Source organism: Oncorhynchus mykiss, chromosome 7 (assembly GCF_013265735.2).
Source record: "Oncorhynchus mykiss isolate Arlee chromosome 7, USDA_OmykA_1.1, whole genome shotgun sequence".
Taxonomy (NCBI): Eukaryota; Metazoa; Chordata; class Actinopteri; order Salmoniformes; family Salmonidae; genus Oncorhynchus; species Oncorhynchus mykiss.
This window is the reverse complement of record NC_048571.1, coordinates 28,564,305-28,583,770: the sequence shown is the minus strand read 5'-3', so window position 1 is coordinate 28,583,770 and position 19,466 is coordinate 28,564,305. Positions and strand designations below refer to the sequence as shown.

General features: G+C 41.9%; 1 protein-coding gene across 5 annotated transcripts in view; it reads left to right on the top strand.

Moving 5' to 3' along the window:
* LOC110527604 (N-chimaerin) overlaps positions 1-2,583 on the top strand; it is a 34,456-nt gene extending 31,873 nt beyond the window's left edge. For all 5 annotated transcript variants that reach the window (XM_036983107.1, XM_036983108.1, XM_021609000.2 and 2 more), the window contains one exon: positions 1,006-2,583. In XM_036983107.1, the coding sequence (XP_036839002.1) occupies positions 1,006-1,177 (172 nt within the window). In that variant the 3' untranslated portion in view covers positions 1,178-2,583. The remainder of the gene's footprint in view (positions 1-1,005) is intronic.
* Positions 2,584-19,466: the final 16,883 nt, after the last annotated feature.

The window sequence follows — 19,466 nt, the reverse complement described above, 5'->3', positions numbered from 1 at the left end:
ATCAATTCACTTTGTTTTTCTTGCCATTGTAAATTCAATCACCCCCTTCACCATCGTCATGATCATTATTCAGTTAATTCAATCATGAAGTGAGGAAAGACACATCAGGTGTTGGTACCAATGCCGTTTGTCTTGGCAATTAGGTTTAAAAAAACAGGCAAACAGCCTAAAAACGATCTTGTTTTGTCTTTTAGAGGATTGTAAAATACAAATTCTTAAAAGTCTGAGGAAGAGGACGATGTTGCAGATTTATTTTGAAGGAGTGGCTGCAGTCCCGTCTTCTCTGCACCCCTCTTCCCGACGGCTAAAGGTCCGCGCATGTGCATGTGCTAGGTTCTCCACTTTGCACAGTCTCTGCTCTACTCGTTGAGCTGCCCAGAGAACATGCCACCCGGGGGAATGATACTTGTTTAATAAAGTTTAATTAAGTTAGATCAAAGTTGAATCAAGATCACATAATGATAGTATTAATGATAGTACAGTATAACATACTGTAAGACAAATAACATCACCTCATTTCTTATGAGATTTTCAGATGATTGTGTGAATGGTCACATTTTTCTCATGCGGCCAAAACTCTGCAGCGCTTGCCAAAGAATCACATGCACGATGTGATTCGGATCTTCAGTTCTGGGGAAAAGGGATCCATGGGGGTGGGATCCGCAGCCTCTGCCTTATTTTAATTACAAAATCAAATGCCCGTCGGCCAATGGCGGTTCTAGTGTTAAAATGTGTAAATACTTGTGAAGCAGCTTGTGTGACTTAAGGAAAATCTTAGAGGACAAATACTTATGCAATCAAGATGGGCCTTTTTGTAAGTTATTAATTGTAGAGTTCATATTTTTTACTTGGAATTATATGTTAACCATAGCCAATAATTGGTTTTATGGTAGAAAACTAATTTGGACCTGAATGAGCATGTCAATGGCACCCAAAGGGGTTATTTTTGTTGTTGTTGCTGTTTCTCTCTCCTTGCCCTGACCCTATCCTGTTCCTCTTTTAAAGGGTAATCCAAAATGAGAAAGACAACCTGATGAATGCAGAAAACCTTGGCATTGTTTTTGGGCCCACCCTCATGCGTGCCCCAGACCTGGATGCGATGACGGCGCTCAATGACATCCGTTATCAGAGACAGGTGGTGGAGACGCTTATAAAGAACGAAGATATTCTGTTCTGAAAGGGGATGATTAACAATGAAGGAATCTTAAATCATGAATAAGCGATGTACTCATCATTTAGAATGGAGGAAGTGATGATGTTTTTAATATTTTCCCTTTTTAAAACCAAGACTTGAATAATAATGCACCATTGTACATTCTCTTCCACTCCCAGTGAGCCCTGTCTGAAGAGATGTCTGTTGGGTTTGAATCACGTACCTTAGACTTGTCTTTTGCATGTTCACCCCCCCCCCCCCCATTTGTGTCGGGGGTAATTGATGGAACACACATTCCTTTGGATAGTTAGTATGCGTTTTTGTTTTCAGATATTGGGTCACACCAAAGGGAGAGAGGACTCAACATTATCTCTGACATTATAGTGTCTTTGACAGCATGGGCAGTGCCATTGATGCTACAACCCATAGGAATCCCCATCCAGTTGGCTACTTTTAATAGTTTGAAATGGCGGAGGCATGGTGGAAGCCCTCAATGGCAATGTCCATGCCAAAATGGGTTATATCCATGATGAGTCCTCTCTCTATGGATCACAATCACTCATTATCTGCTCTCTGATCTTGTAGATGTGGCTCATTTGTTTCATGATGGGTTTATTCTTCCTGTGAATCACTAATGTACCTGGATGTAACACAGAATACTATCGGTTAAAAACCTTGTTTATTTTGTTTAATATTGTATGTTGTTCTTTTACGTTCATTTAAAAGAAATGCAATGGGATATTTATATAATTTCAGCCAGTAGTTCTAAAAGTAGCCTAGCACTCACATGCCATAACGGGTGCCTTAAATGTATTATGTTATATTAACGGTGTGTCCCATGTACATCTGCACTTCATTTATATTATAATGGCGTGCCACACTATTGGCACTCACTGCCCCTATTGTCAGAGTATCCAATGTGCCCAAGTGATCGAGCCTCCCACTTTTACCTTGCAGCGTCATTGTATGTGATTGTGCCTTTCAACGGTCCTATCAACATTGTCCACCCGCTTTGGTTGTTTGAAGTATCCCTTTATTCCTTGGTCAGACTATGGCATAAAACTTTTCTAGTTTAAAAAGTATAAATGGTATCAAATAGCTCAATGGATGCAAAGTTGAGTCAGTCTGGTTTAATTCGAACCTAACTAACCAGTTTTATTACAATGGGATGCCCATCCACAGTGGATGGCCCATTATCAGGAAATGAAGTATGCTAAGCCTGTGACAAGGTCTATGAGAGGGTTTTGTGCAAGCAGGTTCAGTCATGTATCCCAATGTTGCAGAACAGTGTAGCTTAACAGGAAGAATAAACCGATATGACATGCCGTGTTCATATTGCTATCAAAATATTAGATGTATATCAAATTATCAATATTGGTGCCCACCACCAAAAATGTAGGGCCCTATAAAATCACTTTTTTTCCCCCCCCAAATTTGTTTTTGTTGCAGTTTTTTTATTTTTATTTTATTTTTTATTTTGCTCTCAATCTTTATAGAAATAATTGGATGTTCAAAGCAATGCTTAAACCATATCAGGAGACTACTTTTGAGCACTGATTAAAAAAAAAAAATAATAATAATAATAATAATAATATTGTGTGTAAATTAAGTGCACAACAGCAAGAAACCGTGTTTGGATAGCATTGATTTCTGTAGCACTCGTGATCGCAAAGTTTGCTAAACAAATGTCCACTGGATTGATGCAAATAATCATTTTGCCAGGTAGGCTACTTTGTAGTTTAACATTTAATTGAGAAGGTTTTTGGGAAAGCCTTCCCATATCTACCAGAAGACGGTTATCATTAGCGTCATTGCTAACGGCTACACAAAGTATAGACGTACCCGTACACCACACACACACACAGATGGGGGCATTCCTGTGCCGTTTCAGAAAGTTGCAGGAAAATACGACCAACATGGAATTATTGATTTCGATGGTAACATTAAAAAAAAGGTAGGCCTGTATTTTCTCATTGGCTGAAAAGCAAACTAAATGTATTATATTCCTTGAGCAAATTTTTTTTTTTCATCCAGCTCTATGCAGTGAGTAATGAAAAGTAGCCGATACAGCAATATTGTTTTCCATGCAAAATACCCAAATAATTGTAAGGAATAATATTTAGGCCTAATTAAAATGTTTAAGTACCAACACTAACCAGTTATACTAGGCACTACCTCCAGCAGCAATCAAAATAATGGCGACCAGTCATTTTCGATGGAGGGAGGAGACACGAGGATACATTCAGAGACTTAAATCGGCAGTTATGAGCTCTGCCACCAGGGCTCAATGTCCCGCGTTTATGCGATAAATCGGAGGAGGGATGGTCTTCCTAGCTAGCTCTAACACCGTGCTCGACAGGCTAATTGCAAATGTGACGTTGTGCAAAGGAAGATCTTGGTGATTTCTAGTCCTCCTACTTCGCAGCTATTGATATAACTGGGCCTTGAAGGGACAATCTGCAGTTGCTACATCCATTTATGGACTTTTAAATTAATGATATACTAGTTCAACTGTTGTACCCCATCAGAATCCCCCAAATAAGCTCAAAATATAAGCTTACAATGGAAATGTAAACAAAAACTGTATAGCCTCTAAACATGATTAAATCCAATATAATTGTGTGTGTGTGTATATATATATTATATATATATATATATATATATTATATATATATATATAAAGGCTCAACAACTAAATAACAGCGAGGCTATATACAGGGGGTTCCGGTACAGAGTCAATGTGCGAGGGCACCGGTTAGTCGAGGTAATTGAGGTAATATGTCCAGTTAAAGTCGGAAGTTTACATACACCTTAGCCAAATACATTTAAACTCAGTTTTTCACAATTCTTTACATTTAATCTCAGTACAAATTCTGTGTCTTAGGTCAGTTAGGATCACGACTTTATTGTAAGAATGTGAAATGTCAGAATAATAGAAGAGAGAGAAGGATTTATTTCAGCTTTTATTTCTTTCATCACATTACCAGTGCGTCAGAAGTTTACATACACTCAATTAGTATTTGGTAGCATTGCCTTTAAATGATTTAACTTGGGTCAAACATTTCGGGTAGCCTTCCACAAGCTTCCCACAATAAGTTGGAATTTTGGTAACTGAGTCTGGTTTGTAGGCCTCCTTGCTCACACGCTTCTTCAGTTCTGCCCACACATTTTCTATGGGATTGAGGTCAGTGCTTTGTGACAGCCACTCCAATACCTTCACTTTGTTGTCCTTAAGCTATTTTGCCAACTTTGGAAGTATGCTTGGGGTCGTTGTCCATTTGGAAGACCCATTTGCAACCAAGCTTTAACTTCCTGACTGATGTCTTGAGAAGTTGCTTCAATATATCCACATCATTTTCCTCCTCATGATGCCATCTATTTTGTGAAGTGCACCAGTCCTCCTGCAACAAAGCATCCCCACAACATGATGCTGCCACCCCTGTGCTTCACGGTTGGGGTGGACTTCTTCAGCTTGCAAGCCTCCACCTTTTTCCTCCAAACATAACGATGGTCATGGCCAAATAGTTCTAATTTGGTTTCATCAGACCAGAGGACATTTCTCCAAAAAGTACAATCTTTGTCCCCATGTGCAGTTGCAAACCGTAGTCTGGCTTTTTTATGGCGGTTGGCATATTCCTTGCTGAGCGGCCTTTCAGGTTATGTCGATTATAGGACTCGTTTTACTGTGGATATAGATACTTTTGTACCTGTTTCCTCCAGCATCTTCACAAGGTCCTTTGCTGCTGTTCTGGGAATGATTTGCAATTTTCGCACCAAAGTACGTTCATCTCTCGGAGATAGAACAAGTCTCCTTCCTGAGCGGTATAATGGCTGCGTGGTCCCATGGTGTTTATACTTGCGTACTATTGTTTGCAGAGATGAACGTGGTACCTTCAGGCGTTTGGAAATTGCTCCCAAGGATGAACCAGACTTCTTTTCTGAGGTCTTGGCTGATTTCTTTTGATTTTCCCCTTATGTCAAGCAAAGAGACACTGAGTTTGAAGGTAGGCCTTGAAATATATCCACAGGTACACTTCCAATTGACTCAAATTATGTCATATAGCCTATCAAATCAAAATCAAATCAAATGTATTTATATAGCCTTTCGTACATCAGCTGATATCTCAAAGTGCTGTACAGACACCCAGCCTAAAACCCCAAACAGCAAGCAATGTAGGTGTGGCAGCACGGTGGCTAGGAAAAACTCCCTAGAAAGGCCAAAACCTAGGAATAAACAGAGAGGAACCAGGCTATGAGGGGTGGCCAGTCCTCTTCTGACTGTGCCAGGTGGAGATTATAACAGAACATGGCCAAGATGTTCAAATGTTCATAAATTACCAGCATGGTCAAATAATAATAATCAAAGTAGTTGTCGAGGGTGCAGCAAGTCAGCACCTCAGGAGTAAAATGTCAGTTGGCTTTTCATAGCCAATCATTAAGAGTATCTCTACCACTCCTGCTGTCTCTAGAGTTAAAAACAGCAGGTCTGGGACAGGTAGCACATCCGGTGAACACGTCAGGATTCCATAGCCGCAGCCAGAACAGTTGAAACTGGGGCAGCAGCACGGCCAGGTGAACTAGGGACAGCAAGCAGTCAGCATACCAGGTAGTCTTGAGGCATGGTCCTAGGGCTCAGGTCCTCTGAGAGAGAGAAAGAAAGAGAGAATTAGAGAGAGCATACTTAAATTCACACAGGACACCGGATAAGACAGGGGAAGTACTCCAGATATAACAGACTAACCCTAGCCCCCGACAAATAAACTACTGCAGCATAAATACTGGAGGCTGAGACAGGAGGGGTCAGGAGACACTGTGGCCCCATCTGATGATACCCCCGGACAGGGCCAAACAGGAAGGATATAACCCCACCCACTTTGCCAAAGCACAGCCCCCACACCACTAGAGGGATATCTTCAACCACCAACTTACCATCCTGAGACCAGGCCGAGTATAGCCCACAAAGATCTCCGCCACGGCAGAACCTAAGGGGGGTGCGCCAACCCAGACAGAAAGATCACATCAGTGACTCAACCCACTCAAGTGACACACCCCTCCTGGGGACGGCATGAAAGAGCACCAGTAAGCCAGTGACTAAGCCCCTGTAATAGGGTTAGAGGCAGAGAATCCCAGTGGAAAGATGGGAACCGGCCAGGCAGAGACAGCAAGGGCGGTTCGTTGCTCCAGAGCCTTTCCGTTCACCTTCACACTCCTGGGCCAGACTACACTCAATCATATGACCCACTGAAGAGTAACTTCTAAGTTGCCAACTTTGACACTAAAACAGGGGACCTTGCAAGCTTTGCTCTGGAACCAAATAAGATCGATTGCGTTTTTCCAAGATGCAGAGAAAGATTTATCAAAAAATCTATTTGCTGATATTGGATAACTGCACTGAGTATTTTCATTTTCTTATGGGACATAAGCAGAGTCATCTGCATACAAAAACCATTGACGAGAGCAGGCTGATTTATGTTAAAAAAAAACATTTAGGGTTGGGGTGACCAAAGGAAGGCATGTGTGACTGCTTGTATCTCTCAGTCTTGGGCTGTGGATAAGATGTCAGTTAGCTTGTCTTGTAAAGGGACCTTTAACGAGGAAAACGTCCAGGCAAAATGAATCTCTTTGCTCAGGGAATGAGGGTAGTGATAATGAATTTAGTGCAGCCTTGTATCTGAGATATGTTGTGCCAAGGATGATTCGCCAAACGTGGTTTTGGTTGCGCTCAAGCTGGTCAGAGTGCCTGAGTTTAGGAGTCACTGCCAGGACCGGCAGGGGAAGTGGGCCCGGTTCCTTCCCTGGGCGGAGTATGCCCACAACGTTGTTTTTATTAATCGTCAGTTTCAGCAGAGTAGGCTACCCTGTAATTTGTCTTATTAAAAAAGATTCTGCTAATGTCTCCAGTCATATAAAGTGTAGTGGAATTGCATGAAATGTGTTTTTCACGTGCAAAGAAAGAAGAAATGTATCTGATATAGCCCAGGCCTCTACACTATACTCGCTCAGCGATGCATTGATTGTTTTTTTTGTTTTTTTGCAAACAGTGATTGAGTCATAGCCTACTATTTGTAATGTGATCTTACATCAGTCTTCAAATGTGATGATGAATGGTATTTTATATTATAAAGGTGCATTTTCATGGTGAAAATTTGCTTCCCCAAACTTATGGGACGGGTACATTTCTCAAATGTAATTTAAATGAAAATGCTGCCGGTCAAACGTGTGGTGCCACATTTTCCTTACGGAGTCCCTGGCATGCACGTATTTTTCCTCTCTGTTCCAGTGGAATCTAACAGCATCTTTATCTCACGTTGAATAGTTGATTCCTGCCATGTCAATTGATTTCTGCTGTTATAGTATTTATAATAATATAATGAAATATAATACAAAAAAAAAGAACATTTAAAATAACAATTTTCCATATGAATAACTAGAGTGAGATGTTCCAAATTCGAATGCATCTCTGATAGTCTGTGCATCAATTCACTTTGTTTTTCTTGCCATTGTAAATTCAATCACCCCCTTCACCATCGTCATGATCATTATTCAGTTAATTCAATCATGAAGTGAGGAAAGACACATCAGGTGTTGGTACCAATGCCGTTTGTCTTGGCAATTAGGTTTCAAAAAACAGGCAAACAGCCTAAAAACGATCTTGTTTTGTCTTTTAGAGGATTGTAAAATACAAATTCTTAAAAGTCTGAGGAAGAGGACGATGTTGCAGATTTATTTTGAAGGAGTGGCTGCAGTCCCGTCTTCTCTGCACCCCTCTTCCCGACGGCTAAAGGTCCGCGCATGTGCATGTGCTAGGTTCTCCACTTTGCACAGTCTCTGCTCTACTCGTTGAGCTGCCCAGAGAACATGCCACCCGGGGGAATGATACTTGTTTAATAAAGTTTAATTAAGTTAGATCAAAGTTGAATCAAGATCACATAATGATAGTATTAATGATAGTACAGTATAACATACTGTAAGACAAATAACATCACCTCATTTCTTATGAGATTTTCAGATGATTGTGTGAATGGTCACATTTTTCTCATGCGGCCAAAACTCTCCAGCGCTTGCCAAAGAATCACATGCACGATGTGATTCGGATCTTCAGTTCTGGGGAAAAGGGATCCATGGGGGTGGGATCCGCAGCCTCTGCCTTATTTTAATTACAAAATCAAATGCCCGTCGGCCAATGGCGGTTCTAGTGTTAAAATGTGTAAATACTTGTGAAGCAGCTTGTGTGACTTAAGGAAAATCTTAGAGGACAAATACTTATGCAATCAAGATGGGCCTTTTTGTAAGTTATTAATTGTAGAGTTCATATTTTTTACTTGGAATTATATGTTAACCATAGCCAATAATTGGTTTTATGGTAGAAAACTAATTTGGACCTGAATGAGCATGTCAATGGCACCCAAAGGGGTTATTTTTGTTGTTGTTGCTGTTTCTCTCTCCTTGCCCTGACCCTATCCTGTTCCTCTTTTAAAGGGTAATCCAAAATGAGAAAGACAACCTGATGAATGCAGAAAACCTTGGCATTGTTTTTGGGCCCACCCTCATGCGTGCCCCAGACCTGGATGCGATGACGGCGCTCAATGACATCCGTTATCAGAGACAGGTGGTGGAGACGCTTATAAAGAACGAAGATATTCTGTTCTGAAAGGGGATGATTAACAATGAAGGAATCTGAAATCATGAATAAGCGATGTACTCATCATTTAGAATGGAGGAAGTGATGATGTTTTTAATATTTTCCCTTTTTAAAACCAAGACTTGAATAATAATGCACCATTGTACATTCTCTTCCACTCCCAGTGAGCCCTGTCTGAAGAGATGTCTGTTGGGTTTGAATCACGTACCTTAGACTTGTCTTTTGCATGTTCACCCCCCCCCCCATTTGTGTCGGGGGTAATTGATGGAACACACATTCCTTTGGATAGTTAGTATGCGTTTTTGTTTTCAGATATTGGGTCACACCAAAGGGAGAGAGGACTCAACATTATCTCTGACATTATAGTGTCTTTGACAGCATGGGCAGTGCCATTGATGCTACAACCCATAGGAATCCCCATCCAGTTGGCTACTTTTAATAGTTTGAAATGGCGGAGGCATGGTGGAAGCCCTCAATGGCAATGTCCATGCCAAAATGGGTTATATCCATGATGAGTCCTCTCTCTATGGATCACAATCACTCATTATCTGCTCTCTGATCTTGTAGATGTGGCTCATTTGTTTCATGATGGGTTTATTCTTCCTGTGAATCACTAATGTACCTGGATGTAACACAGAATACTATCGGTTAAAAACCTTGTTTATTTTGTTTAATATTGCATGTTGTTCTTTTACGTTCATTTAAAAGAAATGCAATGGGATATTTATATAATTTCAGCCAGTAGTTCTAAAAGTAGCCTAGCACTCACATGCCATAACGGGTGCCTTAAATGTATTATGTTATATTAACGGTGTGTCCCATGTACATCTGCACTTCATTTATATTATAATGGCGTGCCACACTATTGGCACTCACTGCCCCTATTGTCAGAGTATCCAATGTGCCCAAGTGATCGAGCCTCCCACTTTTACCTTGCAGCGTCATTGTATGTGATTGTGCCTTTCAACGGTCCTATCAACATTGTCCACCCGCTTTGGTTGTTTGAAGTATCCCTTTATTCCTTGGTCAGACTATGGCACCAAACTTTTCTAGTTTAAAAAGGATAAATGGTATCAAATAGCTCAATGGATGCAAAGTTGAGTCAGTCTGGTTTAATTCGAACCTAACTAACCAGTTTTATTTCAATGGGATGCCCATCCACAGTGGATGGCCCATTATCAGGAAATGAAGTATGCTAAGCCTGTGACAAGGTCTATGAGAGGGTTTTGTGCAAGCAGGTTCAGTCATGTATCCCAATGTTGCAGAACAGTGTAGCTTAACAGGAAGAATAAACCGATATGACATGCCGTGTTCATATTGCTATCAAAATATTAGATGTATATCAAATTATCAATATTGGTGCCCACCACCAAAAATGTAGGGCCCTATAAAATCACTTTTTTTCCCCCCAAATTTGTTTTTGTTGCAGTTTTTCGATTTTTATTTTATTTTTTATTTTGCTCTCAATCTTTATAGAAAGAATTGGATGTTCAAAGCAATGCTTAAACCATATCAGGAGACTACTTTTGAGCACTGATAAAAAAAAAAAAGTAATAATAATATTTTGTGTAAATTAAGTGCACAACAGCAAGAAACCGTGTTTGGATAGCATTGATTTCTGTAGCACTCGTGATCGCAAAGTTTGCTAAACAAATGTCCACTGGATTGATGCAAATAATCATTTTGCCAGGTAGGCTACTTTGTAGTTTAACATTTAATTGAGAAGGTTTTTGGGAAAGTTTTTGGGAAAGCCTTCCCATTTGCAATATTGTTTTCCATGCAAAATACCCAAATAATTGTAAGGAATAATATTTAGGCCTAATTAAAATGTTTAAGGACCAACACTAACCAGTTATACTAGGCACTACCTCTAGCAGCAATCAAAATAATGGCGACCAGTCATTTTCGATGGAGGGAGGAGACACGAGGATACATTCAGAGACTTAAATCGGCAGTTATGAGCTCTGCCACCAGGGCTCAATGTCCCGCGTTTATGCGATAAGTCGGAGGAGGGATGGTCTTCCTAGCTAGCTCTAACACCGTGCTCGACAGGCTAATTGCAAATGTGACGTTGTGCAAAGGAAGATCTTGGTGATTTCTAGTCCTCCTACTTCGCAGCTATTGATATAACTGGGCCTTGAAGGGACAATCTGCAGTTGCTACATCCATTTATGGACTTTTAAATTAATGATATACTAGTTCAACTGTTGTACCCCATCAGAATCCCCCAAATAAGCTCAAAATATAAGCTTACAATGGAAATGTAAACAAAAACTGTATAGCCTCTAAACATGATTAAATCCAATATAATTGTGTGTGTATATATATATATATATATATATATATATTTATATATTATATATATATATATAAAGGCTCAACAACTAAATAACAGTAGCGAGGCTATATACAGGGGGTTCCGGTACAGAGTCAATGTGCGAGGGCACCGGTTAGTCGAGGTAATTGAGGTAATATGTCCAGTTAAAGTCGGAAGTTTACATACACCTTAGCCAAATACATTTAAACTCAGTTTTTCACAATTCTTTACATTTAATCTCAGTACAAATTCTGTGTCTTAGGTCAGTTAGGATCACGACTTTATTGTAAGAATGTGAAATGTCAGAATAATAGAAGAGAGAGAAGGATTTATTTCAGCTTTTATTTCTTTCATCACATTACCAGTGCGTCAGAAGTTTACATACACTCAATTAGTATTTGGTAGCATTGCCTTTAAATGATTTAACTTGGGTCAAACATTTCGGGTAGCCTTCCACAAGCTTCCCACAATAAGTTGGAATTTTGGTAACTGAGTCTGGTTTGTAGGCCTCCTTGCTCACACGCTTCTTCAGTTCTGCCCACACATTTTCTATGGGATTGAGGTCAGTGCTTTGTGACAGCCACTCCAATACCTTCACTTTGTTGTCCTTAAGCTATTTTGCCAACTTTGGAAGTATGCTTGGGGTCGTTGTCCATTTGGAAGACCCATTTGCAAATAAGCTTTAACTTCCTGACTGATGTCTTGAGAAGTTGCTTCAATATATCCACATCATTTTCCTCCTCATGATGCCATCTATTTTGTGAAGTGCACCAGTCCTCCTGCAACAAAGCATCCCCACAACATGATGCTGCCACCCCTGTGCTTCACGGTTGGGGTGGACTTCTTCAGCTTGCAAGCCTCCACCTTTTTCCTCCAAACATAACGATGGTCATGGCCAAATAGTTCTAATTTGGTTTCATCAGACCAGAGGACATTTCTCCAAAAAGTACAATCTTTGACCCCATGTGCAGTTGCAAACCATAGTCTGGCTTTTTTATGGCGGTTGGCATATTCCTTGCTGATCGGCCTTTCAGGTTATGTCGATTATAGGACTCGTTTTACTGTGGATATAGATACTTTTGTACCTGTTTCCTCCAGCATCTTCACAAGGTCCTTTGCTGCTGTTCTGGGAATGATTTGCAATTTTCGCACCAAAGTACGTTCATCTCTCGGAGATAGAACAAGTCTTCCTGAGCGGTATAATGGCTGCGTGGTCCCATGGTGTTTATACTTACGTACTATTGTTTGCAGAGATGAACGTGGTACCTTCAGGCGTTTGGAAATTGCTCCCAAGGATGAACCAGACTTCTTTTCTGAGGTCTTGGCTGATTTCTTTTGATTTTCCCCTGATGTCAAGCAAAGAGACACTGAGTTTGAAGGTAGGCCTTGAAATATATCCACAGGTACACTTCCAATTGACTCAAATTATGTCATATAGCCTATCAAATCAAAATCAAATTTATTTATATAGCCTTTCGTACATCAGCTGATATCTCAAAGTGCTGTACAGACACCCAGCCTAAAACCCCAAACAGCAAGCAATGTAGGTGTAGCAGCACGGTGGCTAGGAAAAACTCCCTAGAAAGGCCAAAACCTAGGAAGAAACAGAGAGGAACCAGGCTATGAGGGGTGGCCAGTCCTCTTCTGACTGTGCCAGGTGGACATTATAACAGAACATGGCCAAGATGTTCAAATGTTCATAAATTACCAGCATGGTCAAATAATAATAATCAAAGTAGTTGTCGAGGGTGCAGCAAGTCAGCACCTCAGGAGTAAAATGTCAGTTGGCTTTTCATAGCCAATCATTAAGAGTATCTCTACCACTCCTGCTGTCTCTAGAGTTAAAAACAGCAGATCTGGGACAGGTAGCACATCCGGTGAACACGTCAGGATTCCATAGCCGCAGCCAGAACAGTTGAAACTGGGGCAGCAGCACGGCCAGGTGAACTAGGGACAGCAAGCAGTCAGCATACCAGGTAGTCTTGAGGCATGGTCCTAGGGCTCAGGTCCTCTGAGAGAGAGAAAGAAAGAGAGAATTAGAGAGAGCATACTTAAATTCACACAGGACACCGGATAAGACAGGAGAAGTACTCCAGATATAACAGACTAACCCTAGCCCCCGACAAATAAACTACTGCAGCATAAATACTGGAGGCTGAGACAGGAGGGGTCAGGAGACACTGTGGCCCCATCTGATGATACCCCCGGACAGGGCCAAACAGGAAGGATATAACCCCACCCACTTTGCCAAAGCACAGCCCTCACACCACTAGAGGGATATCTTCAATCACCAACTTACCATCCTGAGACCAGGCCGAGTATAGCCCACAAAGATCTCCGCCACGGCAGAACCCAAGGGGGGGGCGCCAACCCAGACAGAACGATCACATCAGTGACTCAACCCACTCAAGTGACACACCCCTCCTAGGGACGGCATGAAAGAGCACCAGTAAGCCAGTGACTAAGCCCCTGTAATAGGGTTAGAGGCAGAGAATCCCAGTGGAAAGAGGGGAACCGGCCAGGCAGAGACAGCAAGGGCGGTTCGTTGCTCCAGAGCCTTTCCGTTCACCTTCACACTCCTGGGCCAGACTACACTCAATCATATGACCCACTGAAGAGTAACTTCTAAGTTGCCAACTTTGACACTAAAACAGGGGACCTTGCAAGCTTTGCTCTGGAACCAAATAAGATCGATTGCGTTTTTCCAAGATGCAGAGAAAGATTTATCAAAAAATCTATTTGCTGATATTGGATAACTGCACTGAGTATTTTTTTTCTTATGGGACATATACAGAGTCATCTGCATACAAAAACCATTGACGAGAGCAGGCTGATTTATGTTAAAAAAAAACATTTAGGGTTGGGGTGACCGAAGGAAGGCATGTGTGACTGCTTGTATCTCTCAGTCTTGGGCTGTGGATAAGATGTCAGTTAGCTTGTCTTGTAAAGGGACCTTTAACGAGGAAAACGTCCAGGCAAAATTAATCTCTTTGCTCATGTAATGAGGGTAGTGATAATGAATTTAGTGCAGCCTTGTATCTGAGATATGCTGTGCCAAGGATGATTCGCCAAACGTGGTTTTGGTTGCGCTCAAGCTGGTCAGAGTGCCTGAGTTTAGGAGTCACTGCCAGGACCGGCAGGGGAAGTGGGCCCGGTTCCTTCCCTGGGTGGAGTATGCCCAGAATTCACTTTGTCACTCCACCACTGGGCTGTCACCCTTCCAGTGCGTCCCGGGGTACCAACCGGCCCTGGCTCCGTGGACCGAGAGCCAGAAGCTCCTGCAGAGGAGGTTTGGAACACTGCCCAGGTGAGGCTCCAATGCGCCGTCTGCCGCCAGAAAGAGCAGACGGACCGCCACTGCAGTGAGGCTCCCGTGTTTCATCCTGTTGATCGCGTCTGCCTTCCACCAGGAACCTCCCCCTCTGCCTGACCTACCGGAAGCTGAGCCCCCGGTTTGTGGGGCAATGCAAATTCCTCCAGAGGATCAATGAAATAACGTACCAATTACAGCTCCCCACTAGAACTACCTTATCTCACCCTCTTTTCATGTTTCCCTCATCAGCATGGGGGTTTCTGGTCTCCTGGCTTATGCCATCTCCAAAGACACCCCTCCACCTCCCCTGGACATCGAAGGAAGCCCGTCAGATGACGTCAGATCCCTCCTGGACTCCCGACGTCATGGGGGTCAGTTCCAGTATCTGGTGGACTGGGAGGGGTATGGTCCAGAGGAGTGCTTTTGGGTTCCAGTGGATGACATTCAAGATCCCAACATCATCCGAGATTTCCACCTTCGCCGACTGGCCCGCTCCTCGCCTTCGGGGCTGTCCTGTGGCTGGAGCTGCACGTCGGTGGGGGTTCTATCACGCTCTGGCGCTCGACTTTGCCGGTCTACTAACCACCAGTCCTGGCAAACTATCATTACGCACACATAGCAACCATCATTACGTACACCTGCACCTCATTAGGCACACTTGGACTTCATCACTTCCACGATTACTTCCCCTTTAGCTGTTGTATCACCAACAGGCAGCATTGTATGGTGGAATATTCTATGTAGAGAGTGAGAGAGACTTTGTCATTTCTTCAAACAATCATCTTTAGTCAATATCGATTAATTATTGCAATACTGAAACCGTTGACACAAAAGTCTTGACTGTTGAGCTGAGAGCCTACTCTTTACAGACAATGCACAGTTTATATAGCTGATACCCAGAATGCTTGGTTCCACCTCTCCCATATACATTGGAGGTACTATAAGCCACTTTGGGTTTTCCTCTGGTCATCTGCCTCTCGTGCTGTTTCCCAGATGCCAGGATAATTAGGACTAGTAAGGCCTTTGTTCTGTTCCTCCTGGCCATCTCGGTGACACCCACCACATCTGCTCTATGGAATGCCAGCTGTGTTTTTTTTTAACACCAAGCCATCACTTAATCAGTTGCCAGCCCAAGCTCCATAAAGACTCATCTCAGTTAACTCTGAAAGGAGAGAGAGAGAGTCCTTACTTTATTAAATAAAACAACCATTTGGTGCATAAATATAACAATCTTGTTATCCTGCTACCACAATTGTTCAAACGCTACTCTTATTCTTGCATTCTCTATGTTCATTCATATTAAACTCAGACTACACCTGCTTCCTGACTTCCTGCGTCTTCGTTACAGTCCATTTACCTTACAGCTAAAATTAAGTTAGTTTTAAGCTTCCTTAATGCAAAAGATTTTCCAATAAACAAGTGTGAGTAGCCCTTTCCTGCAGTCATTGACCAAAAGCGCCCCCTTTGGTCTCGGGTGTAATGTTATTAATATTTTCCATAATTAATAATGTTTTTTTTGTTTTTTTTACAATGAAAATCTGGTGTTTGTCAAACAGTTTTGTTATATTTCAGTCTTCTGTGATATGTGTGTATATAAAGTGTAATATTGGGATGCAAACTCAAAATGGAATACATTTCAACTCTCTTATCTAACATGGTACAGGTGTCTTATTTTTTTAAGCCCATAACCATGTATGTGAGGTGTATACTTTTGTTTCAAAGTAGATTTGTTTAAAACTACTAAGAATCAATGTGTGACCCTGATTTAGCCCACTGCAGTAAAAGGTTAAACATTTGCTTTCCCTTTCTGTCAACATTAAACCAACACCACCATATGAAGCAACCAGTACAAAAAAAAATCTAATTTTGACTTAACTCCACTCCCAATTGGTACAACAAATATGTAATTGAAATCACGCCTTCCTTTCAATTCAATATATAGTCTACATAATTTCCATGCACAAAAATATTACAGCCAACATGTCACTTTCATGCCATATAGCCATGACTTTGGAGGACTAAAACCCTACTGTACTATCACATACTGGAAAGACTGTAACACACATAGTGACCATCACATTCAAAACAGAAGAGCAACATAATACATTTCCTGGGCCTGCAATGTCATTTCTATCAATCTGCAGGGAGTGGCGTACACACCAAAATGTGACCCACTCCAATCTTTACCACCAGTGGCAGCTGTCCAACTTCAACCTGTGCCTCCAGGAACTTGGAACAGAAGATCCTACATACAGTACATATGTGTCTGGCATGTGGGAATTGCACACAGATGGTTCTTTGAGTTGGGAAGCTGCATACTGAAGTGGGTGCAGTTAACTCCACTTACCAAACCAGAGGTGATCAAGCTGATCATCTTCAGTGACATGTTGTGGTTACTTTTCACAAAAGTTGAGCATAAGTGCATAGTCTTTGGCCATTATTTTCTGCCCTGTGATTGATCTTTTGCTACCATCAAGAAAAGGTGCACGTTTATCAGTTCTTCATATTCCCAATGTTGAACCAGTTTGAGAATGTTCCTAGAACATTACTTATGTTTTAATTTAAATGTAACCATGTTTGAAATTTTAAGAAATGTTCTGTTAAAGTAACAAAATAACAAGAAAATTGTTTTGTTGTCAAGTTCCTTAAAAATCTCTTAAACATCCGCCCTTTTTTTCCAATTTTCGCCTAAAATGACATACCCAAATCTAACTGCCTGTCGCTCAGGACCTGAATCAAGGATGTGCATATTCTTGATACCCTTTGAAAGGAAACATTTTGAAGTTTGTGGAAATGTGAAATTAATTTTGGAGAATTTAACACATTAGATCTGGTAAAAGATAATACAAAGAAAAAAACATGAGTTTTTTTTTTTTTTTTTTTTTGTACCATCTTTGAAATGCAAGAGAAAGGCCATAATGGATTATTCTAGCCTAGGCACAATTTAGACTTTGGCCACCAGATGGCAGCAGTGTATGTGCAAAGTTTGACTGATCCAATTAACTATTGCATATCCATTAAAAATATTGTATCAACACTGCCCAAATGTGCCTAATTGGTTTATTCATACATATCAGATATGTCTATGTCCTGGGAAATGTAATCTAAAGCCAACTCATGGCGGCCGATGACTGCTTTCAGATTCTGGACATCTAATGAGAGTTGGCTAAATCCTTGGATCATTAAATGGGCCTGTAAAGAGTAGGTTCAATTGCTTACCCACTTTCCCAGGACAGCCACACCCCAGGAGGGTATGATTGACATACCAAAAATCTCACCCGGGTGTAGGACACGACCATAGGGTTCCTGATTGTCTGGGATGAGTCTTTTGGCACGCTTCAGTTCCCCAGAGCTGGTTTGACCTGTCTCATTGAAAAGGTCGGTGACCGGAATTCTTAACATGTACATTTCTGTTCTCCCCAAATAACAACACCCTCCCCATCCAGGAGGTAAAGTGAGGTACCCCTTGTCACTGCATACCTACATCCATCCAAAAGGTGCTCTCATGCCTTCCTCTATCCTGGAAAGGTTTACACCTGTCACCTTTTGCTGTAAGTCTAACACTAAAATCCCCTTTAGCATAGTTTCCCCTATCACTATACTCTTCTCTCAGTTGACCCATATATACACGACAAGCTCTAGTATCTCCCATACCTTCCTTCCTATCATTACAAAGACACAGGGCAGGGGTTGACTCCGGGCTTAGGGAGGTCAGTATGGGATTGATACTCAAGCTTCCATTTCCTAACAATTCTATTCACGGGTGCCTGCTGGGATAATTACACCGTAAAGAATGGGTAGTTCTCAACGTGAAGACAGAAGGTAGTTCTCACCTCTCCCGAGGTGAGTTCTAGGCCATAGAGGGATCTGCCTGCTTCCTTCTACCACATTAGGTAAGTTTGATCCCTTCTTGTGACCACCCTAACATACATGTGTCCCATGATCCCCAGCTAACCTCTCAGTTCTTCTCCCAAAGAAATGTCCTGTGTACTCCCTTCACCTAGTAGATTGTTTCTCATTACCGCTCTGCATAAAGTATAAAAACTCCAAACTCCATCCTTCTCATAGGCTCAACCTGACTCCCGAACAGCTCAGTGGTTGATGTAGGCTTTCTAAATAGCAAAACCTGGGTCCCTGCCCTCTTAGTCTGATTTCCAATTTTTCTCACCATTTGTATACATTTGTTGTTTTCCTCAGATCCCCCAGGGGGTCCCGTGGCTGCGCCAACAAGGAGACCCATGGAAAGGATGATGGGGAAAACAAACCACCAGACCCGGTGTGGTCTCTGTTTCCTAGTTATAGAACCTGAGTGTGAGTAAAATGATGTCTCCTTATTCTTCTCGTTGGCTAGAGCCTTCTTCTTCATCTTTCTTTCTGGCCTTTTGGTCTGGGCCCTCTGCTTCTGTCCTTTGGCTCAGACCTTCTTCCTCCTTCAGATGTTCTTGTGGCCCTGCTCTCCCTCCCTCCAGTCGCTCATCCATGGCTTCCACTCTGGGAGGTGCTTGCAGTGGGAGAGATGATGCCAGCCGGACCTCTCGCCACTCGCAGGGCTGTTGGTGTTACCATGGTTAACTGGAATGGACCCATTCATCGTGGATGGTTCCATTTTTGCTTGTGGACTCTGACCCCCTTTGATTGTTTGATTATCCCTCTCTGTAATCCCGTTACTCTGCGGGTGATAGATGGACACAAACTTCTGGCCAACACCCATCATTTTGGCCACTTGGGCAACCACATCTCCTATGATATGGGCGCCATTGTCTGCAGACAAAACATCAGTCACACCGAACCTGGGTATAACTTCTCTGACTAGCAATTTTGCAACTGTTCGCGTATCACAGTTGGTGGTGGGAAATGCTTCCACCCACCTGGTGAACCTGTCAATTATCAACAATTATCACCAGGCACTATCTTTCTTTCTTTTTGCTCCACCATGTCTATGAAATCCATAGCAAGGTGGACAAAAGGTCCTTTTGGAGTGGGGAACTTCCCTGGTTGGAGTGGAGTTCCCTTGTCTATGTTATATAACATACATGTTGAG